The 27,464-nt window shown below is 37.7% G+C and overlaps 1 protein-coding gene and 1 pseudogene across 1 annotated transcript in view; one reads left to right on the top strand and one right to left on the bottom strand.

Moving 5' to 3' along the window:
• Positions 1,164 to 23,635, bottom strand: LOC109833267 (annotated as a pseudogene).
• LOC109834732 overlaps positions 26,323 to 27,464 on the top strand; it is a 4,416-nt gene continuing 3,274 nt past the window's right edge. Inside the window, exon 1 of the mRNA XM_020402755.1 lies at positions 26,323 to 26,595. Within this exon, the coding sequence (XP_020258344.1) occupies positions 26,323 to 26,595 (273 nt within the window). The remainder of the gene's footprint in view (positions 26,596 to 27,464) is intronic.

The raw sequence follows: 27,464 nt of genomic DNA on the forward strand, positions 1-27,464 counted from the left end.
CCAACCTCTTCCCTAAACAAACATGTTTAGGTATATATAGAACTTACAAAATGAACCGGGTCAAAACCTGAAAAAACTGTTATCCGCTTCGTCGGTCGACCGGCCCGGTCGACCGCGATCAATTTCGGTCGACCGGCCCGGTCGACCGATCACCATCCAGCAGAACCCCTAAAACAGAGAACCGTCGGTCGACCGGGCCGGTCGACCGACCTCCTTGTGCACGAATCCGGTCGACCGGACCGGTCGACCGACGCCTGTTTTTCCTGATTCTGCTGCTGATGATGAAATTCCTTCAAGAAGCAGGAGAAAATACCAAAACAGTAGCCAGTAGTATATTATATGATGAGCAAAACAAAAATTAAAGGAGGAAGTAACTATGAATCAGTCCAGTGACGTGACAATAAAACTATGAAGGTTATCCACCTCCACCTTATATGACCGAAAAAATTATATTGTGATTTGTTTACAAGGCACATTACTTGACCTGAAAATGATACTATAATTTTTTTAAGTAGTTTTTGTTGCTTTCTTTCAATTTTGATTTACAATGGTTGTTATTCCTGCCGGTCACAATCTATATCCTTACCTCTCCATCCACCCAAAAATTTCCCAGAGTATTTGCAATCCTTTTGTTTACTCCCAGTATTTGTACAGATTACACAAACATCTGGTCCTTGCCATTCTCTTAACAAGATTTCCCTTGTACAATCACATTCGGCGTTGCCCAGTACAAAAATGCTTTCACTTTCAAGGGGATCGTCTTCATGATACTGGTCCTTCTGTTCATAAACTTACTAAAAAGATGCCATACAAATCTCAGTTTTATTTGGCAAACCTTTCCTTGATCTTTCACAGATTTTCCAGATTCCAAGTTATAACCAATGAAACTATCTTATTAATGAAAGTTATCTTTTCCCTGACCACAGTTCAAAACAATATGACTGCCGCATAACGTTACCACTAAATCCTGACAGTTCAAATGAATTATGTATCGTTCATTGTATCTCTTTAACTATCCTCTTTCTCCTCAGCTGTAAAAAAATTATATTTGGCGCTCTTAATAGGACTAACAGGTTTAAAACACCCAGCCTAAACCAAAAGGAAATTCTTATTGTTCACGGCTCACTAGAACTATAATTGCCATATCTGCAGAACTCTTTGCGTTAACCAAACTTCCTCTAATATTAGAATCAAAGTGGGGGGAAAATAATCCTGAAAGGTTTCACTACATACTGATCGTATCATACATGGACAAATACAAGATAGCATTATTTTCTTAATCAATCAATAATTCATCTTCTCGAGCATAAATGCAAAACTTCTCATCATGGTCCTTATTCAAGGAGAAAATTCTTCACTGCACCCAATACATCCTAAAACATGGTATCTCCTCTCCCCTTACATAATCAAGCTCCTCTTGGTAGGTGATAATCAATATAATCCATTTATCGACCCAATTGAATTGAAAGTGATATATCATTAATGCTAGTCGAGTCTCCGTTGGTTGAGGATGGATGACAAAGATCTCTTCTCCCTGTGAATCCAGGTTGCTGAGGTTCACAAAATGATGCATCTCTTTCATCCCTCAACATGAGAACTACTGATGACATTGTTGGCCTATCTTCTGGGTTTTCTTGCACGCACAAGAGTCCAACTTTTATACATTTCCTAACTTCATCATATGAGAAGTCAGAACCTATCGATGGATCTATCAGTTCCATTCCTTTGCCTTCATTCCACATATTCCATGCCTGAAATTGTTTTAGGATATGTATTGTCAGATTATCTATGTGCTACGTGCATTGGAAGGTACAAACAAGATAATCATGTGTGAATATATATGCTTACTTTTCCTAAGAGGTTAGCATGTGGCTCTGAGAGGAAAACACCCTTGTTTCTTTGTCCACTTATTATTTCCAATGCTAAAACGCCATAGCTGAAAACATCAGATTTGACAGAGAAAATCCCATCCATTGCATACTCAGGAGACATATATCCACTGCATAACATAATTAAGATCATCACGACTTTTGATTTATGGTATTTCAAACAAATGCATGTATAATTTAATTAGGCAAAACTTACTATGTTCCGACTACTCTTCTTGTCCTTGTAGCTGCCTCGTCATCACCAAAGATTCTTGCTAGACCAAAATCTGAAATTTTGGGGTTCATTTCACTATCAAGAAGAACATTACTAGCTTTCAAGTCCCTATGGATAATCCTAAATCTTGAGTCTTGATGAAGGTAAAGAAGCCCACGAGCAATGCCTATAATAATATGGAAGCGTGTGCGCCAATCCAAATTTATGCTTTTAGCTTTATCTGACAAATTTTGTTGCAAATTGTTATGTTCCTCTATAATTGTTCTTTCCAAAATAATGCGAAACAGACAAATGGAGTTGTATAAAAGGAGAAATAGACTAACCAAAGAGGAGGGCATCCAAACTTTTATTGGGCATGTATTCATATATCAACATTCTCTCCTCTCTTTGTGTACAACAGGCTAGAAGCCGAACAAGATTCCTATGCTGGAGCTTGGCAATCAACAAGACCTCATTTTTGAACTCATCGATGCCTTGATTTGAAGTCTTCGAAAGAGTCTTCACAGCAATATCTTGCCCGTCTCGTAGTTTTCCCTGCAATAAGTTACTTTACACATTGAGGAAAAGGATCTGCTAAATTTTGAATTTGTCTCCAACACGGTATTCTAGTTAACATGTAACTTATAAATCAAGGTGAAAGTCAAGCTCCCAATTGATGTCTTTTACTTTGTTATGTATTCTCCGGTTTCGTTAAGTTCTTCTTAATGGTGGTGGTGGTGGTGGGGTGTGTGTGTGTGTGGTGGGGGGTGGGGGTGTGTCGGTGCTGTGGGGGGGGGGAGCAGGAGGGGGCGTAGTTGTAATTCTGCTCAACAAAAACAAAAACACAAACAAAAATGATTTTATACCTATTACTCATATTGGATAAAATAACATCAAACCCATATCAAACTAGGTGTAGATTTTCAACTTCAGGAGCTATGTGTGGTTTACTTGGCTACACTTTTCCAGCAAGCTTGCTGTACGAGTAAGGTTTCTAAGTATGATTTAGAAATGGGCTGGGTTAATACGTGCACTGATTTTGATCATGAGTTCGTTAACCTCTTATGTAGAAGTGGATACGCTTAAATAGTCTTGAACCTCATCTAGCTCACTAATTAATTTCTGACGAAATTCTAATACTTTTGTTGACGTACATCACTATGGAACTAAAGCTGTATTATTGCTGCACATAGATCCGGAAAAAAAAAAATCTCAAATTATGAGATTGTGGACTTATGAGGTATATCAAGGTAACGTTTAACAGCAACAGCTATTCTCCTGAACTAAGTTATTAAATCAAATTTCTGTGAACGAATGCGTTTTGAAGTGGGAGGTGGGCCAGACCCACGTGAACGCGCAGACCCACGTGAACGTGGATTTTTCAAAACCGCAAACCCGACTTCCGCTGTATATATAAAACCTATTAATTCATTGGGCGCAGAGTGTGCAAGGAGCTTTGACGGCCGTGAGTTTTTTCTTCTTTTGCGAGGAGATTTGGCTGCGGGAAAAATTGTGGCTGCAGGGTGCGGACGCAGAGGCAAAAGTGGAGATTTGAGAAGGCCTTTGTTAGGGTTTTGTATATCCTTTGAGAGAGATATTTGTGTGAGGGATTTGAGAGATTGTGTGAGGATTTAGATTGAGTGATTGTAAACCCTAATTGTATTCTCTCCCTCTAGTAGTAGATTTCCCCCTCCTTGCCCCGTGGACGTAGGCAATTTGCCGAACCACGTAAAATTGGTTGTATCGCTATTTGTGTGATTTGTAATAGCTTTTAGGTTCCCTCGACAGGTCAGTCCTAGAACTGATGAGAGGAAGAGCTGATATCTCACTTGGTTGAGATATTTTGCTTAAGGTTCCTGTTTTCTTTGTAAAACAGGATTTCCTATTGCGACCTGACTCTCTTGTTGTGTCGAGGTGCTGTCGAGGTGCTGCCGAAATTTTCGCTGCGCGCAACAAGTGGCATCAGAGCCCAGATTTCAGATCTAGGGTTTTGGAGTTTGGTGGAGGAAGATTCTTGTGTGAAGCTTGGTTCTTGGAGTTCTAGGCTTCGGTGGAGATAGCATTAGGAGTTGTCGTTGGAGATTTCGCTTTCCTCGTATGGATAGGATATCTATTTGGAATCCGATCTAGGCTTCAGTTGGGTGGTTCCTAATTTCTATCAAATTTGTTCTTTCTCTATAATTTGGAGTTAGTTTACAATGGGAGAAGAAGGTGAAAGCAGCAAGTCGATGGCGAGTACAATACAAGTTGGTTTTCAGAACACTAAGATTAGTGTGGTGAAGTATGACGGCAAAATCAACTTTGGTTTGTGGATGCGCGATGTACAGGATGCGCTCAATGCTCAGAATTTGGAAGAGACCATCATGGTCCACGAGAGGCCACCTAAATATGATGAGACGATATGGGAGAAGATGAATAGGAATGTGTGTGGGGTGATCAGGTCCTGTTTAGAACAGGAACTAAAATATAATGTGATTGGGGTGACGTCTGCAATGAAGATGTGGGAAATTCTCAACAACAAGTATCTCACAAAGAGTGTTGAGAACATGTTGCACTTGCTGCGAAGACTCTTCAGATTTCAGATGTCCAGAGGCACTTCGCTAGCAGCTCATGTGAACAACTACACTAAGTTGTTGTCGGACTTGGCGAATGTTGATGAGAGATATCGGATGAGTACAAGACGATTATCTTATTGGGCTCCTTACCGGATGCGGAGTATGATACCTTCGTGCTCACTTTGTTGAATGGGAGATCTTCTATCAGCTATAGTGAAGTAACTAACGTATTGACCAATTACGATTTGAGGAAGAAGGACAATGAGACTTCTCGTGCTAGTACTTCAGGAGAGGCCTTGTCGACGAGAGGTAGAAGCCCATATCCGAAAGGTGGTAATAGAGGAAGGTCAAAGTCTAGAGGCCGCCACCAATTAGCAAAGAACCAATGTGTATTCTGTAAGGAGTAGGGACATTGGAAGAGAGACTGTCCGAAGCTCAAGGAGAAAGAGAATGGCAAGAAAAAGGGTCCAAAGGCCAATGAGGTGAATATTGCGAAAGACGATGATTCCGATTATTCGTGCTTTTCTCTACTGATTACTCCGGAGGTGAACCATGTGGATGCATCAGATTGGATGCTTGATTCCGACGCTACTTATCATATGACCCCTAGGCGAGACTGGTTTGCATCTTTTGAGAAAATCGACGGGGGTGTTGTTATCATGGGAAATGATCAATCATGTGGCGTTTGTAGGATAGGTACCATGCGGATTAGGATGCACGATGGAGTAGTCCGTAAGTTGAAGGATGTGAGATTTGTTCCTCAACTGAAAAAAAATCTTATCTCAGTTGGAGCTTTAGAGGCGAAGGGATTCAAGGTGACTTTCGAAAACGCTGTAGCGAAGGTTACTAAGGGATCATTGGTGGTGATGAAGGGAGTTTGCAATCGAAATTTGTATTATCTGAAGGGAAGCACCGAGATTGGCCAGGTTGCTTCGGCTATTTCAGAAGCGGACATGAGCAGACTTTGGCACTATAGGTTGGGGCACACAGGTAAAAAGTCACTGCAGGTATTGTGCAAGCAGGGGCTATTGAAGGGAGCCAAGAGTGGAAAGATTGAGTTCTGTGAGCACTATGTTCTTAGCAAGAAGACGAAGGTGAAGTTCGGGACTGCCATTCATCAGACGAGGGGCATCCTGGACTACGTGCACACAGATGTTTGGGGTCTCACCAAGACTGCATCACTTGGTGGTCGACATTGGTTCGTCACGTTCGTTGATGACTATTCTAGGCTATGTTGAGTGTACACCATGACAAAGAAGAGTGAAGTCCTAGATATATTCGTGGAGTGGAAGAAGAGATTGGAACTGCAGACTGGGAGAAAGATCAAGACGTTGCGATCCGACAACGGTGGAGAGTATACTTTAGACCCCTTTTTGCAGCTATGTCGAGACGAGGGCATAGAGAGGCACTTCACGGTTAGTCATACACCACAGCAGAATGGGGTGGCAGAGAGATTAAATCGGTGTTTACTAGAGAAGATCCGATGTTTATTGTCACAGAGTGGTTTGGAGAAGATCTTTTGGGCTGAGACACTTACATATGCGAGCCACCTCATTAATAGGCTGCCTTCATCTGCGATTGAGGGGAAGACCCTTATGGAGATGTGGTCGGGAGAGCCAGCACGAGATTATGACCAGCTCAAGGTATTCGGGTGCCCTGCATTTTATCATGTGAGAACAGATAAATTGAAACCTCGAGCTAGGAAGGCCGTATTTGTAGGATTCAAGCGTGGTGTTAAGGGATACAAGCTTTGGAATCCAGTTAATAAGAAGATTGTGCTGAGTAGGGACGTCACGTTTGATGAGGCTTCTATCTTGAAGCTTTCCAGCTCTCATCAGGTGGAGAGCGACCCGACGGAGGAGATATCGCAGGTGATGGAGATCGATGCAGCTCCACATTATCCAGATGGTACATTATCCATTAGAGTGCCGACTGAGGTAACGCCAGGCGAGTACGACGATGACACGGGAGATACGAGTACTGATGTGCAGCATCAGGGACCGACGGTTCAGGTTTAGGATTCGATTACGGTTTGGAGACAGAGGAGAAACATACAAATGCCAGTACAGTATGCCGACACAGTTGTGTATGCACTTCCGATAGAGAGTATCGATGAGTTGGTGCCCACTACATTCAGAGAGGCCGAGCAGAGTTCGGAGGCTGATTCGTGATAGGTGGCTATGCAGGAGGAGATGGAATCTCTTCATAAGAACGATACATGGGAGCTTGTTGAGCTTCCAAAGGGGTGGAAGGTAATTGGTTGCAAGTGGGTATACACGAAGAAGGAGGGCATTGAGGGCACTCCATTGAGGTTCAAAGCTAGGTTGGCTGCGAATGGCTATGCACAGGAGGAGGGTATTAACTATAATGAGGTTTTCTCTCCGGTGGTGAAGCACTCTTCGATTCAGATTTTACTAGCTTTGGTGGCACAGTATGGTTTGGAGTTAAGTCAGTTGGATGTGAAGACGACATTTCTTCATGGTGATCTTGATGAAGAAATATATATGACTCAGCTATTGGGATTCCGAGCTGTAGGGACGGTTTGAAGCAGTCTCCTCGACAATGATATAGGCGATTTGATGGTTTTATGCTTGGTCATTCGTACACTCGGAGCCAGTTTGATCCTTGCGTATATTTTCGCAAGTTAAAAGGAGGTGCGTATATCTATTTGTTACTTTATGTCGATGATATGTTGGTTGCCTCTACTTCCAGGTCGGCTATAGATGAGTTGAAAGTTCAGCTTTCAAATGAGTTTGAGATGAAGGACTTGGGCGAGGTGAAGCGCATTCTAGGGATGGAGATCGGCAGAGATAAGAAGAAGGGCAGAATTTGTTTGAAACAAGTGGCTTATTTGAAGAAGGTTCTACAGCGATTCTATGTTAGCATGGATACGAAGCCAGTTGGTGTACCTTTGGGAGCCCATTTGAAGCTTTCAGCTGGTCTTTCACCAAAGTCAGTTGAAGATCGAGAGTTGATGTCGAAGACTCCATATACGAGTGCGGTTGGGAGTTTGATGTACGCGATGGTATGTACGAGATTGGATTTATCACAGGTGGTGAGCATGGTTTCGAGATACATGCACGATCCAGGAGTGGGTCATTGGGACGCCGTGAAATAGATTTTGAGGTACATTTGAGGTACGCACAATGTTGGTTTAGTTTATGAGCGGGACACTACAGGTAGGCAGCTATGCATTGGTTATGTTGATTCGGATTATGCCGGAGATTTGGATATGCGTCAGTCTACTACGGTGTGTGTGTTCACTTTGACCCGTGCGCCGGTGTGTTGGAGATGCACCTTACAGTCGACAGTGACTTTGTCTACGATGGAGGCAGAGTATATGATAGTTACGGAGGCTGTGAAGGAGGCTATTTGGCTTCGAGGACTTTTGGAGGAACTTAGTATATCGTAGAGATCCGTCACTATTCATTGTGATAGCATGAGTGCTATCTATTTGGTGAAGAATCAGGTTTTTCATGCGAGAACGAAGCACATTAACGTTCGTTATCACTTCGTTCGGGATGTTCTTGAAGATGGCGATGTGGAAATTGTGAAAGTCCACACGAAGGATAATCCGGCGGATATGCTCACTAAGGTGGTTCCGAGCAATAAGTTTCATCATTATCGAAACTTGTTGCACATTCGTGATTGTTGAGGCCGTTGGCGTCCATTTGGGTGAACTACGTTCGGCTTGATTCCTTGGGCAAGAGGATACATATGCAGTCATGTTTTATTCAGCCGGTTTGGATTAGTTGATTTTGATGGGGGGTGAGATTGTTTAGACTCTCGTTCGGGTTCTCGACTTGTTGTGGATTGAGTTCGTACTGGACACAACAAGTGGGACATTTGGATGCTTTGGTGTCGGCTCAGTTTTGGAAAAACTTCACCGAGGTGGAGAATTGTGAACGAACGCGTTTTGAAGTGGGAGGTGGGCCAGACCCACGTGAACGCGCAGACCCACGTGAACGCGGATTTTTCAAAACCGCAAACCCGACTTCCGCTGCATATATAAAACCTATTAATTCATTGGGCGCAGAGTGTGAAAGGAGCTTTGGCGGCTGTGAGTTTTTTCTTCTTTTGCAAGGAGATTTGGCTGCGGGAAAAATTGTGGCTGCAGGGTGCGGACGCAGAGGCAAAAGTGGAGATTTTAGAAGGCCTTTTGTTAGGGTTTTGTGTATCCTTTGAGAGAGATATTTGTGTGAGGAATTTGAGAGATTGTGTGAGGGTTTAGATTGAGTGATTGTAAACCCTAGTTGTATTCTCTCCCTCTAGTAGTAGATCTCCCCCTCCTTGCCCCGTAGACGTAGCCAATTTGCCGAACCACGTAAAATTGGTTGTATCGCTATTTGTGTGATTTGTAATAGCTTTTAGGTTCCCTCGACAGGTCAGTCCTAGAACTGATGAGAGGAAGAGCTGATATCTCACTTGGTTGAGATATTTTGCTTAAGGTTCATGTTTCCTTTGTGAAACAGGATTTCCTATTGCGACCTGATTCTCTTGTTGTGCCGAGGTGCTGCCGAAATTTTCGCTGCGCGCAACAATTTCAGACTGATTTAAATATTTTTATTACACTAATTATTCTGTAATAAATATTATACTAGAAAAATAATTGATCTAATCTTCCTTGTGATTTAGTTAAGATTTTTAATTCTAGTGCAACCTAATTTTGCATATGCTGCGAATTGCCTATACCGGAGGCATGCCCCAAAACCTCCAACCCATCCCCCCCCCCCCACCAACCAAAAAAAAGATTTTTGCCAAAAAATGAACTAGCATGCACAATATGTAAAGACGAAGGGGGCATTTGGTTGCTTGCAACTATAGTTGCAATGCACGTGTCACTTGCGTGCAACTGAGATGTTGCAACTCTTCTTACATGCAACTACAGTTGCAATTGCTTAGTAAAAAATTTAAATTTTGCAACTTGTAGTTGTAGCTATTTGATTTTGCTTATAACTTTACATGTGCAACTTATTTTTTCATCATTAATAAATTATTAAATTTGTTAATTCTTTTCACACTTTTAAAATATTTATTTTTTAAAAAATAATGGTTTTTATTACTAAGTAAATTGACTTTTAAATTTTAAAAAAAATTCATAAGGTAATATTTTTTAAAATAATACTTTATTAAAAAACACCTTTTAAATAAATGATATATATTTGTAATAAATTTGTAAAATAATATATGTTGGTAAAAATATAGTTTTATAAATGAATTTCATTAAAAATTTCTTTTTCATAATTTTTTTGAAATAAAGAAATTTTCAAAAAATATTGTTGAAAATTTTTAAAAATAATATTTTAATAAAGTATAATAGTGTTCAAGAATTTTTTTTTAGAAAATAATAATTTTCAATTTACTTTTTCAAAAAAAATTTTAATTAGTTTTTCAATAGTTTTTCCAAAAAAACATTTCTTCAAAAAATAGCCATTTTGAGAAATATATTTTTAGAAACTATATTTTTATACAAATAATATTTTCAAAAAAATATTATTTTAAAAAAATAGTATATTTTAGGAAAATATATTATTTTAAAATATAATATATTATATTTGAAAAATCCAATATAGAATTATTATATTATTTGAAAAATAATACATCACTTGAAAATAATACATTATTAAATAATGTATTATTTAAAAACTATATTATTTTAAAAATTTGAATTATTTTAAATAATTCATATATTTTAGGAAAATATATATGCCCAACTGAGAGGGGTAGAAGCGTAACTCTGGCTGAGTCTAGGCAGACACCTGAAGCAGCATATAACTTTACAGGTATTGATTGCATATGTGATGAGTCACCATTAATTTGATGTGATGGTGGTTGAGGAGGTATGGAGAGTGGTGAGTCATGGAGACTAGTGGCGCTAACCATGATATGATGGACAGTTGTTGGCGTGGAGTTCGAGGATGAACTGCCTCTCAAGTCAGCTCTGCGAGTGAGATGATAAGTACCACCTTTTTAGTCTGCCTCGCAAGCTGTCAACCCGACTCTGAGTGAATGAGGGTGGTCGATTTTGATGACGAGGTCGATTGAGAGCTCGTCTTAACTCAGCCTGCTCAGGAAGAGTAGGGTGCTCAGGTTGATTGAGGCGCACCTGGCGAGGGTGAACCGATCAATGTTAGATTAACACTAATGGGACACGTGTCGGCTTCAAGAGGAAGATTAACACTTTGATATAATTATTGTCATAACATTATGAAAAAATAATATTTTATGAAAATAATATTTTTCAAAAGAATGATATTTTTCTTTTTCCAGAATAGTAACATATTTTCAAATAATTATATTTTAAAAAAAATTGTTTTTTAAGAAAAGTTATCGTATAATTTTTTTGGAAAAATATTTTTAAGTGACTTTATTTTAAAAAAAATTGAAGAAATTATTATAATAATAATTATTTCAAATGTTATTTCAAATCTTTAATGAATTTATTTTTTAAACATTAAGTAATGATTTTATTTTTTAATAAATTTGGGTTAGTTGCAACAAAGTTGCAGCTGTGACCTACGACCATTTTTTTATATAAGTCATATATTGTAACTGAGTTTTTTTACAACTGTGGTTACAGCTGTAACTGTGAGTTGCAACAAAACAAACGCTTGCAATTGGAGTTGCAAACCCTTCAATTGCAAGCTATCAAACACCCCTAAGTGGGGATAATTGGTTGAGGATTGTTGATTTGGACTCAGACTTTCTATTAGATTTTAATTTAGGGTGTTATTCATTTCAGACTAGAATTTGGAATTAAATTTAAGGTGTTATTAGTTTAGGACTAGGATTCAGATTCAAATTTAATAAGTAATTGGTTTATGACTAAGATTTGGATTTAAATTTAAAGTGTTATTGGTTTATGACTAGGGTTTGAATTTGAATTTAAGGTGTTACTGGTTATCAATGATTGTTATTAGGACCAGGATTTCAAAACTCACATTCCCTTACAACTCTATAGTTTTTAATGAAAATTATTTAATAGAAAGTCCATGTTAAAATTGACGGGTTGTGATGTTACTATATGGATTTCCTCTCGCCTCTTCTCTTTGCTTATGCAAATATTTAATATATTTCAAATTAATATATTTAATATATTTCAAATTAAATATATTTAATTTTACCACATTACATATTTCTAAGTTATCATATATTAACAATAAATGTATTTAATATCAAAATATTTTTAATCAATTTCTATAAATTTATTTAATTCATTTAAAAATGAAATATATTTAATACTACTTAATCATATTTGCTATTTAATATTAACTTAGATATGTTCATTATTTAACATTTTTTTACATATATAAGTATTTCAAATATAAGACTATATTACATACATTTTGTTTAAATGAATTACATGATGTATTTAGCTTTGTTGTTGTCATCCATTAATTGCAATGAGGGTGGTTTTTCAAATTAATATTCACTTTTTATTAATAACTATTTTCAACATAATAATTTAATTGAAAACTTTTAATGTAAATATCCGCAAATCTAAAATTTATTCTGAGAATCCGACCCTAAGTCTATGAATCCAAAGCAAAAGTTTAAGAATCCAAACTAAAAGTTTAAGAATTCTACTCACAAAAAATCAAAATCTAATATTAAAATTCATAAATTTTTTATATAAAAATATTACACATGTGATGATGACAAGCGGGCAACAAGTTGCGCCGCTAATCCTTTCTGAATTGCAAAACCTAACCTACGAAACACATACTCAGCGGACCCTGCTGTCGCCACATTCTTATTCGCGAATTTCTGAACCCTCCTGAGGAACTCCACCGCATCAGCTGCAAGGAAACCAAACGTGTCGAAAGCGAACGGGATGAAGCTGTGGTGGTTGTCCTTGCAAGCTTGATCATGTTTGCCCACCTTGGCCTCTGCCGTGGATGACATGCTCTCCAAAAGCATCCATCTGCGTTCTACGACAAACTGGGCACATTGTCCCCTCCACGAACAAAGGAACCAACAATCTGTACCTGAGGATGGCCTGGTACTCCCCCGGAGTCATACGCTGCCCTAATCCCTCAATAGGCGTGGCCAACAAGAAATCTTGGGCGTGCTTTGCCCACAGGCACTCAACAATCGCAACCTGCCTCTCTGAAAGGTCAAACTCTGTCGATAAATCTCTACAAACACCACCATAAAAGATGTCTGCCAAATAACGCATTGGTTTTGGGGGGACAGACCCTTTAGTGGTGATTTGAAGAAGATCAACCTCAGGTAGCTTGGCTTGAAGAGAGGCCCGAGCGGTAGTAAAATGCTCACCTAAAGAGACCTCACCACAACCTCTCAAAATGTGGTCTTGGAGCTCGATGGAGTGAATCCGAGAGGTCACAAAAGAAAACTGTATGGCATCAGCCGCTGCATAGACCCCTAACCCGCCTGCCTTGATAGGTAAAGAGGCCAACTAAGAGTTCAGGGCTCTAATGATAAAATCCAAGTTTAGGTCCCAATCCAAGAATGTAGGATTCGTGGACAATTTTTATTTTTATTTTAGAATGCCGTGGAAAATTTTTTGGGTTCAAATCAACAGTCCGCAACGAATTAAGAGAGTTTCGAGCTGTTATCGAAGAAAATGACTTAAGTTTTGGGCCGGCCTATGCCTTGTTTTGAAAGGAAAGACATAGTTTTAGGCCTAGCACTGATGCAAGTTAAGTGAAGTTGTGGGCCTGTAACTTTTGTTTTGTAGTTAAGGGTTCAAACGGATCAAATTCTGCTCATATCCGAAAATAATCTAATTAGTTATTTTGTTTTCAAACAATGGATGGTTCCCCCTTCAAAATTTAGCGCTAGATTACTAGATTGGCATTAAAATTAGGACCCGATGATCAAATTGGTATTAAAATTATTTCTGACGATAACAAAGTATCTAAACGTGTACGATGTTACCAATAGACCTAAAAATAAAAATTTCAGGAACTACTCATATGATTTGTCACGTTATGCTTATGTGGCATATTTTATGAATGATATTACAACTGTAGTTTGTCTCATTTAAACTATTATAAGGGAAACTTTTCACATTAGTGTAAAAGAAAAGAGCAAAATTTTAATTTAGAGCTACTTCTATTTAATTCGGAGTTCTCCATTGCTGGAGAACATGTATTCTTCAAGCTCAAACAATAAAGAACCCCAATTTTAAAGGAAGGAGACAAAGTTCCATATTAAAAAAGTACATATTGTCTTTTACCCTAATTTGAAAATCTTTCCTTTCTAATGGATTGAATGAGGCTAAATAGTTATCACATCATCATAAATATACCACCTAAGCGCATGTGGTAAATCACCCAAGTGGTCACTAGAAAAACGGTCAAAATTTTTATTTTTGGGAGTATTTGTATAATCATACATGATTAAATAAATTGTTATCGTTGGAGATAATTTTAATACCAAATTGGTCTTTAGGTACTACTTTTAATACCAATGTGATGATTTAGCCCAAAATTTTGTATGTCAATTTGACCTAAATGTGAAATTTCTAATTGACTTGTTCATCATAAGACATACGGAGATCAAGGCGTATAAATATTTCAAAGAACTTCATCTTGTTTTCTATTCTAACTTATATAAACTATACTCAAGTCTAAATTGCTTCCTCAATTTTTATTATTGTTTGAGATGAGGTGCAATGGTATAATTTATAGCATATTGTCAATTTCTCAAGTCTTCAAAAAGATTAGCATTCGTAGTTTATATATGGTTATGGAAAAATTATCTATGATCATTTAAAAAGATTGGTTAGGCTAGTTCTTACTTTTCTCCGTATCGATGACAATACTGAAAGAGCATTCTCCATCATGAAGATAGTGAAGATAATACTTTGGAACAAGGATGGAAAATAGGTTCTTGAATGATTCCTTGATCTTATTCATAGAAAAAGAATTGCTAAGGAAATTAGCACAAAAAATTCAATTATAGAAAAGGTTAGTTCAATGAAAGAACGTCAATCACAACTTAGTTAATTTGTTATTTATACGTATAATATAAATTTTGTAATATGATAATTATGGTTTGCCTCATCTTAGTGTAAGTATTTCATAGCTTTTGGTTAAATACGAAACAAAATATATCCTGGCTTCGCCACCGTAGGTGGGCCAAAACTCAACTAGTATATAAAACTAGGTCTGTCCATCCGGGCCGGCCCGGCTCGGAAATCCGGGCCCGGGCCGGGCAAAACCGGAGCCCGGACCTGGACCTAGGTACCCCGGGCCGGCCCGATTTTTTTTCTTTTTTTTTTAATTTTTTTATCAAATTTTTTAAATTTTATTTAAATTTTAAATTATAAAAAAAAGACAAAAAATAATAAAAAACAATAATTTTATTAATCACTTAAAATGACATAAATTACAAATAAAAAATTATAAAAATAAATTTTTATTAATAATTAATAAATCATTTACAAATTACAAGTATAAATTTATTTTGGAATTCATCGCATCACAATAGATAAGTACATCCCAACTAGGTTTTTAAAATTTTTTTTTCTTTTCTTTTTTTTTTGATAAAAAAATGCTAAAAATTAGTTTAATATTATTATATTTTATATAATTATGTATTAGTATATACTTCCAAATTATTATGTAACTATATATTATATATACATATATTATATGTAAATATATTGTATATATTTATAAGTTATAACTTGAGAGAGAGAGAATCGCATAAGTAGTCGTTGCCCGTTGGGCCAATGGGGAAGAAGTAGCCGTTGTAATTAATATACTATAATTATATATACTTATATACTAAGAGAGAGAGTATACACACACACACACATATTACACATATATAAGAGAGAGTATACTTATATAATAGGGAGTATACATATATAAGAGAGTATACTTATATAAGAGAGTATACTTATATATACATATATACTAAGAGAGAGAATATATTAGTATATATATATATATACACACACATATATTATACATATATAAGAGAGTGTATACTTATATATACTTATATAAGAGAGAGTATACATATATAAGAGAGAGTATACTTATATATACATATATACTAGGAGAGAGAGTATATATATATATACATACATACATTATACATATATAAGAGAGAGTATTCTTATATATACTTATATAAGAGAAAGTATACTTATATATACTTATACATATATATACTTATATAAGAGAGAGTATACTTATATATACTTATATACTATAAGAGAGAGTATATATATACACACATATGACATATTATACATATATAGAAATATATTATATATACATATATTATATATATACATATATTATACATATATAAAAATATATTATATATACATATATTATACATATTATATATATTTATATATACATATATTATACATATATTATATAATACATTAAAAAAATCAATCCGGGCCGGGCACAAAAGAGCCGGCCCGGCCCGGAGCCCGGACTTAGCCCGGGTTTCCGGGCCGAGGCCGGGCCGGCGGGCTTTTTGGACACCCCTATATAAAACTTAAACTTGAGTGAAAAACACCGTTCAGCACCAGGGAACTTTAAACATACTAACCCACCTTGTAAACTGGGCCGAATCCACCTTCCCCAAGTTTGTTTTCCGTTGAGAAGTTGCCTGTTGCCGCAATTAGAACATCCAGATCAAATAACGGCAGCTCTATGTCTTCATCTTCGATGCTTTCTTTCTCTGCAAGGACACCACATATGCCACAAATTAATTAAAGATGCATGCAATTACTCTTTCAGCATATTAATTTTATGGTGCTGATAATATCGATAATATTACCTCTCCTCCATCTCCTTTTCTTTCTCCAAAGACAACAACTAATACAAGCAAGCATCAAACCCACCAGAACGAGGCTCACTGTGATTGCAATAGTTGTGTTCCCTTTCTTATCTGACTGGTCCAGTGGAGGAACCACAGCTGCAAATCCACCAAATATAAACCGTCACTTGCGCGCGGAGGCTACTACTCTATATTCATTTAAATGATAATGCGAGGAATCTAGATATATGAGAAAATGATTTCCTTCTAATCAACTTGTGGTGTCAATCGAAGAAAGACCTCGTGCAAATGGTGAAATATCTACTAAGAAAACCCCTTTTTTTCCTTTCATCGTGGACTAGATTCTCCGCAAATATCTATTACCGGTGCTATTTTGAACAAACCCCGGGGCATGACTTTAGGTACCGTTTGACAAAGGGTTAAGTGAGGTGTTAAGAAGACTTAACCCCTTCTTAACCTGCCAAACGCAACAAATCTATATAAGGGTTAAAATGAGTTAACCCTCCATAATTTGCCAAACATAAAAAATATAGAAGGGTTAAGTTAACCCCTCTAGAGTGGTTAAAATGAGTTAACCCCTCAAAATGAGGGGTTTACTAATACTCCTATTTAGATGGAATAAGAGTTAACCCTTCTAATTATAAAGAAAATAGTCAAAATCATTGTTATTCCCAAACACTAAAACTGATCATAAGGGCTAAAATAAAACTTATTTAACGGGTTAATAATTTAGTCCTTCGGATTATCAAATGGGTTAAGTACATTAATCATTCTCTTTAACCCCTCTTCATTAACCCTTTGCCAAACGGGGCCAGTACTACTTAATGGTAGCTTACCAATTCGGTTAGACCCTCTTGTTGGATTTAATCTAATAAATCTATTTGTGGGCACATATGATTAATCAATGTGTATTGCTATCTTTCAGGATAACCCACTAAAGTGATCAATTAATTTGGGTTAATTGTGTATTTAAATAAGTCATGGGGTTATATGTGCAGATACCAGGTTGTAATTGTGATTTATTGAGGGGCTAAATTACAAAAAATACAACATCTATAAATAAGGGGTTATGGTCCCTAACCTAGGGTTACATTCTCTAATTCTCTACACCCCCATCTAGCTAGAGAAATTCGGATTTAGAGAAACTCTAAGGTTAGAAGATCATTGAAACCCAAATCAAGTTTTCTTTTATGGATTCAGGTATAAGCTTCCGCACTCTTTTGATTATTGTTAATCTCTTCGAATTAATCATGGCTATATGGTTTTAGATCTCAAGTTTTGGTTTAGATCTAACAAGTGGTATCAGAGCCACCTTGATTAATTCTTAAATCTCAAGTTTTATTGGGTTTTTTGATCTTAAATCTCTGGTTAAAGATTCAGTTTTGTTTTTTCGGATGAACAGTAATTTTTTGTTCGGATGAACAGTAACGAAAATTTTTCCGGATGAATAGTGACTAAAAAATCGCCGGTGAACAGTAACTTTTTGGATTTTTCTTCGATTTTTTCTTGGTCTGGATCTGATTTTGAAAAATAAATTCGAGGAATTTTTTTTTTGGTTTGTCGGCGGCGGTTTCGGTTTGAAACCCTAAGGGTTCGTGCGTGAAACGTGCCGAACGTTAAGGAGGTGGTTACCTCAAATTTTGGCGAAGCTGAAAGCTTCAAACGAACCTCACGTTCGTTCAATTTTAACGAACCTCGCGTTCAACTCAGGTGAGCGTCAAGCTCAATTTTAACGAACCTCGCGTTCGTTCTAAGGTGAACCTCGCGTTCAACTCAGGTGAGCGTCAAGCTCAATTTTAACGAACCTCGCGTTCGTTCTAAGGTGAACCTCGCGTTCAACTCAGGTGAGCGTCAAGCTCAATTTTAACGAACCTCGGCTCAATTTTAACGAACCTCGCGTTCGTGCTTCAGACGAACCTCGCGTTCGTGCTTCAGACGAACCTCACGTTTGTGCTTCAGGCGAACCTCGCGTTCGTGCTTCAGGCGAACCTCGCGTTCGTGCTTCAGTCGAACCTCGCGTTCGTGCTTCAGTCGAACCTCGCGTTCGTGCTTCAGTCGAACCTCGCGTTCGTACTTAAGTTGAACATTGCGTTCATTTTTTTTAACGAACCTCGCGTTCGTTCTCAAGTTGAACCTCGCGTTCATTTTTTAAACGAACCTCGCGTTCGTGCTTAAGTGAGTCTCATACTCAATACAGTCGAACCTCGCGTTCGAAGTCAAGCGAACTTCGTGTTCACTATGGTTAAGCCTCGGCTTTTCATGGGTCCACTTTGATATACTTAATTTATTCAATTAAGTTATGAGCCCTAATTAAGCTGTGAGACCCCAATTAAGTTTTTAGAAATTCAGTTGATTTAAATTTTTTAATTTAAATCTAATTCGGTTTTTAATCAATTATTTAATTCAAATATTATGACACTAAGGTATTAAGGTTGTCTCTCACTCCAATTGATTAATTGAAACAAGAAGTTGCCAAAGTATCCTCTCTTGTGTAGATTGTTCATGAGGAATGTGAGATGTTTGTGTGTATGCTTTCGTGTAAATATTTAATCGGCCCAAAGGAAGGTTAATATTTATTTAGACTGTATACACATCTGCGATGATAAGCGTGTGACAATTATAAGGTTTACATGTGAATAATGAATCGATCCAAAGATAGTTTCATTATTTGACATGAGTTATTGTCAATGTTTGATCATTGCAACAAGGTATCACTTACAAGTTAATATTACTGTCCAAAGACTTGATATTAATGTTGTGCCGGTATCTTGGATGGGGATTGTCATTATTTGAATTTTATTGATTATGGTTATTGATGTGAGCATTTTTGTTTTATTTCAGCTAATGCATCTGCTGCAACAATTTCTGCTAACATCAACTCAATTCCCATGCTAAATGGGACAAACTTCAAGGTTTGGAAAGAGAACATATTAATTGTTCTTGGCTGCATGGATCTTGACTATGCATTAAGAACTGAACAACCCCAACCTCTCAATGCGGATAGCACTCCTGATGCAAAGAAGGAGCATGAGAAGTGGGAGCGTTCAAATCGCATGAGTCTTATGATCATTAAGCGCGGCGTTCCGGAAGCCTTCAGGGGCATAGAATCCGAAGGGATTACTAAGGCTAAAGATTTCCTTGCCGAAATTGAGAAGCGTTTTGCGAAAAACGATAAGGTAGAAACAAGCACGCTTTTAGCTCGCTTGATTTCAATGAAGTATAAGGGCAAAGGAAATATCAGGGAGTACATTATGGAAATGTCTCATATTGCTTCAAAGCTTAAGGCACTTAAACTCGATCTTTGTGACGAGTTATTAGTGCATCTGGTTTTGTTGTCTCTTCCTGCACAGTTTAACCAATTTAAGGTCAGTTATAACTGTCAAAAGGAGAAATGGACTCTAAATGAGCTCATTTCATACTGTGTGCAAGAAGAAGACAGGTTGAAGCAAGATAAGACAGAAAGTGCTCATTTGGCCTATGCCTCTAAGGATAAGGGCAAGAAAAGGAAGAATGATAAGGAAGCTGCTAAGGGTCCAGTTGAGAAGAAACAACATAAGGATAATCAGGGTTGTTTCTTCTGTAAGAAGCCTGGACATGTAAAGAAGGACTGTACAAAATATCACGCCTGGCGTGATAATAAGGGTACGTTCCTTGCTTTGGTCTGTTCTGAGGTTAATTTAGCTTCAGTACCTAGAAACACTTGGTGGTTAGACTCTGGTGCTACTACTCACATAAGTGTTTCTATGCAGGGTTGCCTGAGCTACCGAAAGCCAAGTGATGTTGAAAGACACATCTTTGTGGGCGACGGACAATCGGTAGATGTGGAAGCAATTGGGCACTTTAGGTTGTTGTTAGGAACTGGTTATTATTTGGATTTAAAAGATACTTTTGTAGTACCGTCTTTTAGACGGAATTTGGTTTCTGTTTCTGTATTGGACAAATCAGGTTATTCTTGTTCATTTGGAAACAGTCAATTCAGTTTATCTTTTAATTCAAATGTTGTGGGAACCGGTTACTTGAGTATTTATGACAACCTATATTTGCTTGATACAATTGCTTCTTACAATGAATCCTTGCATGTGGAATCACGTGGTACTAAGCGTAAATTAAATAAGGAAAATTCGGCGACATTATGGCATAAGCGCTTAGGTCATATCTCAAAAGGTAGAGTTGAGCGTCTTGTGTCTGATGGCATTTTGGATTCCCTTGATTTTTCGGACTTCGACGTATGTGTTGAATGTATCAAGGGAAAACAGACCAAAGTGAAAAGATTAGGTGCCAACAGATCTTCGGATGTCTTAGAATTGATACATACGGATATTTGTGGGCCATTCCCTACGGAATCCTGGAATGGTCAACAATATTTTATATCATTCATAGACGATTACTCACGTTATGGGCACCTATATCTTATTCATGAAAAATCTGAGTCTCTGGACATGTTCAAAGCCTATAAAGCTGAAGTTGAGAATCAACTCAACAGAAGAATTAAAACCGTCAGATCTGATCGTGGTGGTGAGTACTACGGTAGATATGATGGTTCAGGTGAACAACGTCCAGGACCATTTGCTAGATACCTAGAGGAATGTGGTATCGTCCCACAGTACACCATGCCGGGTTCACCTAGCATGAATGGTGTAGCTGAAAGACGAAATAGAACTCTTAAGGATATTGTAAGAAGTATGATTGCTCATTCTTCTTTACCAGAGTCACTCTGGGAAGAAGCACTTAAGACAGCAGCTTACATTCTGAATAGAGTACCAAGTAAAGCAGTTGCTAAAACACCTTATGAGCTTTGGACTGGTCGAAAGCCCAGTTTAAAGCATTTACATATTTGGGGATGTCCAGCTGAGGCAAGGCCTTATAGGCCAAATGAAAAGAAATTGGACTCCAAAACAGTTAGCAGCTACTTTATTGGATACTCTGAACGCTCTAGGGGCTATAAGTTTTATGATCCCACTATAAGGAATATTTTTGAGACAGGAACAGCAATATTCTTTGAGGATGTTGAGTTTGGGGGGAGAAATAAGGTTAGAGACATTAGTTTTGAGGAGAAATAAGGTTAGATATCGTATATTAGTAATATTAGTGCAATCCAAGTATAATTTCAACAATACTCTAGAGAAAGGAATTCTGGAAGAGAGAGAGCCCTCTGAGGCTCATCTACTTTGTATTATTTTTTTAATACCCATGGGCTTATATTGCCCGAGAATGCTGAAAAATTGAAATTTACATCAGTTTGACTAGTAAAATAAAAATAAAATAAAAATTTACATTAATTAATCAGATTTTATCTGGTGGGTATTGCTGCAAATTGGAGCGACATGTGTTGCCCAAACTTATAGTATAGTTACCCCATAGTAGGTTTAATATTTGGGGTAGGCTTTTCTAAATTGACACGTACAATCATTTTGTTAATGATTCTGCTGGCTTTTCCAAAAGACGGTACGATTTGCTTGTGGTGGAAATTATTCCTGTTCAAGTTTTAAACGTGAACGAAACGATGAACAACGTCATGAGTGCAATTAATTTGGTTCCAGTATTAAAAAAAAAAAAGGACACGGTTGGATGTCAACATCACTAGTTTCAAATGGATTATGTGTCCTCTCAGCTCTAAGATAAGAAAGTCCAGTATGAGAAAAATCAAAGTTGCAGATTTATTATTAATTTAGGCAGGACATGTAACTCTTTTTTCAGTATCTAATCCGTTTCTGATTTGAACTTTAGCATAACTGACTGGGAAATAAAATCTACATGATTATTGAGCAGACAGAAATATCGGTTATTAAACATTGTAGTTCATCAGTGCAAGGATGAATAAAAAAACAAAGACTAGAAATTAGATCAAAACGAAAAACTTAATTCTACTTACGAACATCTGCTTTAGCCACGCGAACGTACAAATCCTGTCCAAACCCCACAAAGTTCCGCATATCCAACAGATCGCCCACCCAAATCACGCATCCGCTCCCTCCCCCGCTCACATCGGCGCTTGAGTATGCCGTGCACGAGCAATTTCGCAAACACAAAATCCTACACTGCTCCAAATTGAAAAACTTAAACACACTACAATTCTCCGATTGCGGCAGCTTCACATTTCTCACTGTTACAAACCCATCGGTTCCATTCCTGCAATCCAACGCCGTCCTCCTCCTACACCCGCCAAGCCCATCTCTCAAATTCCAATTTTCAAGATTCTTTGGATCGAAACCCTGTAAACAGCTGCATATCGGTGAATTGTTCGAATCACAGAGCCCGTAGGGCCCGCATTCCCCTATGTTATCACAAGCATCTTTCGGCGCCTTCCAGAAAAAGTTCCATTGTTCAGTGTCCCTTAACCAGAGCGCTCGCTGAAGAAAACCTGTCGAGTTAATAAGTAGCCTCGACACAATAGACTTGTTTTTGACGATGTAAGAATAAGTGACTTCTTGATCATTGTTCACGTAGTCAAATTCAATGACTTTGAAATTGCTCATATCCGGTATCCCGCTCAGCTGCGTACCATCCCAAGCACCGGTTCGCCAGATTGGCGTCGAGCCTCGATAAAAATAGACTTCTGGGTTGCCTTTGATGTTCATAAAAGCATGCCAAGGACCCGGCGAGGGATCATTTTCGCTGCTCCAAGCGACGAGCGTGCGACTGATCCCCGTTGCCAAGTCCACTCCCAGCTTCATGCCGGGGATCAATGTATCGGTTAAGTAGTTGAAGCCTTGCCAGCCATAATTGCTACTAGCGTCGCCTTCTTGCCTCATGACGAGATTTCCATTGTCAAGAAGCTGTGCTATTGGACTAGTTAGATTCACAGTTGACTTTGGACTGGACCAGACGACCGTTGAGTTCTGACCGGTAATTGTTAGCCTGCCGTCTTGGGTGACTGACAAGAGCCCGGTCATGTTGATGAGCGGGTTCGCACGGTTGGCAACCCAGAGAATAGTGTGGTCGGAGATTTCGTTGTGCCAGAGACCGATATATCGGTTGTTTGATTTGGGAGGGTTGAAGAAGCCTAGAGCGAAGGAGCCAGTGATATTAGAGTTTCGTTATCGGAGAGAGGGTCGGCAGGTGTTATGGTGTCTCTGGCAGAGGAGGAGGAGGATAATAGGAGGAGGAAGATGATGACAATTAGGAGAGATCCGTCATGGATTGGCTCCATTTTTTTTTGGTTCTTCTAACAAGTTAAACTGGTTACATTTTGAGCAAAAGATCTATGAGTAAATGTTGATGATCACAAGCGGTGATTTTGACCTTTATCTAATTAATAAAGACCTTGTCTAAAAGATCTATCCGTGACCATCAATTTTAGTAAAGACTTGTCAAAATTGGCCCAGTCATTAATGACAACGATTATTCCCGCAGGTATCCAGTGCTCCTCAAACAATACTTGGTGTTGGAGTAAGAAGAAAAATACGGAGAAAGAATTGAGTAATCTTTTCTGTTTTCTCAAAAACAGAAAAAATATGGAATAAGAAGAGAAATATGGAGAAAGAACTGAGTAATCTTTTCTGTTTTCTCAAAAACTAACAAACCGAGAAGAACTTGTGAATGCACGTGGAATTTAAATTGTAGCTTTATGTTGAAAAAAATAAAATAAAAATAAAAGTAACACTTTGTTTTTTTGACAATCATATTTATTAGGGAAAAATGCTTCCAGCCCCCAAAAGCCAAGTGAACGTGTTTCCCACCCCCAAGACTTGGTCAATAGGTGTTTTACCCCTAAAAATAAAGATTTTGTTCTCTGAGCCCCCAAAACATAAAACCCAAGACATTAAAACATGTGAAGACCATAATATCATTCTCTCTCTCTTTCTTTTTTTATTAAAATATGATGATGATTATTTTATTATTTCTCTCTCTCTCTCTCTCTCTTTATCATGATGTACCAAGAGGATCTTTAGATAGGTAACCCTAACAATTAAACCCGTAACCTTAACAATTAAACCCGTAACCTTAACAACAAATCCGTAACCTACACAACAAATCCACAACCTTAACAACAAACCCTTAACCTTAACAACCAACCCGTAACCTTAACAATCAACCCGTAACTTTAACAACCTCCCAATACAAACAACCAAAATAATAAAAAACGAAAATAATAAAATAATCATCATCAATCATTTCAACTATCCTCTTGGTACATCATGATAAAGAGAGAGAGAGAAAACAAAAATAATAAAATAATCCCCATCATATTTTAATAAAAAAAGAAAGAGAGAGAGAGAGGATTCATAACCTTAACAACAAACCCTTAACCTTAACAACCAACCCGTAACCTTAACAATCAACCCGTAACTTTAACAACCTCCCAATACAAACAACCAAAATAATAAAAAACGAAAATAATAAAATAATCCTCATCAATCATTTCAACTATCCTCTTGGTACATCATGATAAAGAGAGAGAGAAAACAAAAATAATAAAATAATCCCCATCATATTTTAATAAAAAAAGAAAGAGAGAGAGAGGATTCACAACCTTAACAACAAACCCTTAACCTTAACAACCAACCCGTAACCTTAACAATCAAATCCACAACCTTAACAACAAATCCACAACCTTAACAACAAACCCTTAACCTTAACAACCAACCCGTAACCTTAACAATCAACCCGTAACTTTAACAACCTCCCAATACAAACAACCAAAATAATAAAATACGAAAATAATAAAATAATCCTCATCAATCATTTCAACTATCCTCTTGGTACATCATGATAAAGAGAGAGAGAAAACAAAAATAATAAAATAATCCCCATCATATTTTAATAAAAAAAGAAAGAGAGAGAGAGAGGATTCATAACATTAACAACAAACCCTTAACCTTAACAACCAACCCGTAACCTTAACAATCAACCCGTAACTTTAACAACCTCCCAATACAAACAACCAAAATAATAAAAAACGAAAATAATAAAATAATCATCATCAATCATTTCAACTATCCTCTTGGTACATCATGATAAAGAGAGAGAAAAAACAAAAATAATAAAATAATCCTCCATCATATTTTAATAAAAAAAGAAAGAGAGAGAGAAGGGTATTATGGTCTTCACATGTTTTAATGTCTTGGGTTTTGTGTTTTGGGGGCTCAGAGAACATATTCTTTATTTTTAGGGGTAAAACACTCATTGACCAAGTCCTGGGGGTGGGAACCATGTTCACTTGGCTTTTGGGGGTTGGAAGCATTTTTCCCTATTTATTAAGTGCTTGACAGGTAGAGAAAGAGGACAAAAGACACTAGGATACGGAATGGACATAAAAATTTATTAAACAATAGAATATTATAGATTCTCTTTCTTTATCAAAAGCTACACTACTCCGCTTAATTTATACAGGAATATAATAGAAGAAGTGTTAGGCAATGTGGGTCTAAGTTTAATTGTCTAATCATAATTATTCTTTTAATCACATTAAACATAATTGTCTAATCATAATTATTCTTTTAATCATATTCCTAATATCTTTTAATCATCATACTCTCTCTTATAGTGAGGGAGCCACATACAACCCAAAATGGGCAAATGCTCCCATTGCATTTTGGAATTTGGGAAAATTGTGTCCAGGCTCCAAAAGTGGGAACTTCATGTGACAAGCCCCCTCGTATTTCGGCCCATGTGTATTAGCCCCAAAAAGTGAAGACTAATGTTTTAAGCCCCCTCCACGTCAACGTTGTACCAAAGCAGATTGTATTTTTTCAAAAAAGGCGATACTACCCTTCTTCTTCCCCAGACGAGGCGCCGTCCCTTAACAATAGACACTCCTCTTTAATGCGATAAGATGGAAGAAATGGAGGGAAATTTCCCCCCCTTTTTTTTTCCCATCATGAGCAATAACTATTTAGTTATCCATTACTTCTCCTCAGACCAAAATTCTCTCCTTTACTCGCGCCATTAATCTTACCTTCTCTTCAAAATGGCTGAGAAGGACATCATTTGCATTGTCTCTTCGGGGTACAAAGCGGTATTTTTGAAGATTAACTCCTCAACCACCATCCTGGATCTCAAATTTGATGTGGCAGAGAGGTTAGGTATTCCATATGAGTCTTTAATTCTGTCATACGAAGATGAAACAGCTGGAAGCTTAAAATTTCCTATTGAGAACGAGGGGGACATGATGTCTATGGTGGAGCATTGCCACAATCTTGGACTGAAAGAGGTTCACATGAAAGCTTTTAAAGAAGCTGATGTTTGTGGGAAAATTTGCAGTAAAAAGACAATGAAGGAAAATTTGATTTGTATTCCTTTAATCTCAGTTACAATTGGATTTCCTGATGACAAAAGAGAGGAGAATGATTTGGATTCTCCCATTTGTTTAATTCTGGGTTCTTCACGGTAGCGATGAGATGCCTCCCTCGAATGCTCGCGTCGAGTTTGCTTCTCGTTGACGATCCGACGTCTTGTTTCACTGGAACATGATCTTCTCCTCACGATTTGACGTTGTGGAGAACTCTGAACGAGTTTAAAACTCTATGAAAGAGTTGATTTAACCGAAAGTCGGTTATAAGCCAAGGATGAAGAAGATCTTGTTGCCGATCTCCAAAGCTCCAACCGAAGGATGAAGGATCCTCTTTTCGCTGCCCAGAAGTTTCAACCGACCAAACCCCTAAACTGAATTGATTTTTAGTTATTTATAGGGGATTAAGGGGTGTAACCACCTCCTTAATTCGCTCCTAAGTGGAGCTAATGGGATGTAACCGCCCCTTAAATCACTCCTGAGTGGAGTTGTGATCCCCTCGGATCGTGGGAAACGGTTTTGAAACCGTACAGCTCGTGTTTGAACGAGTCAAACGCAAAATCCATGTTCTGATGCGAATTCTGCGTTCAAACGCAGTGTTTGGAAGCTTGAACGCAGTGTCTGAAAGCTCGGACGCAACGGCTGGAAGCTGCGTTGGCATCTTGTTAGAAGCTGCGTTTGGCGGCTTGGAAGCTGCGTTTGACAGCGGATGGAAGCTGCGTTTGGTAGCGGTATAGAGTTGCGTCTGGCAGCGCTTGGAGCTGCGTTAAGCAGCGGTTGGAGCTGCGTTGAGCAGCGGTATAGAGCTGCGTTGGGCAGCG

Source organism: Asparagus officinalis, chromosome 3 (assembly GCF_001876935.1).
Source record: "Asparagus officinalis chromosome 3, Aspof.V1, whole genome shotgun sequence".
Lineage (NCBI taxonomy): Eukaryota > Viridiplantae > Streptophyta > Magnoliopsida > Asparagales > Asparagaceae > Asparagus > Asparagus officinalis.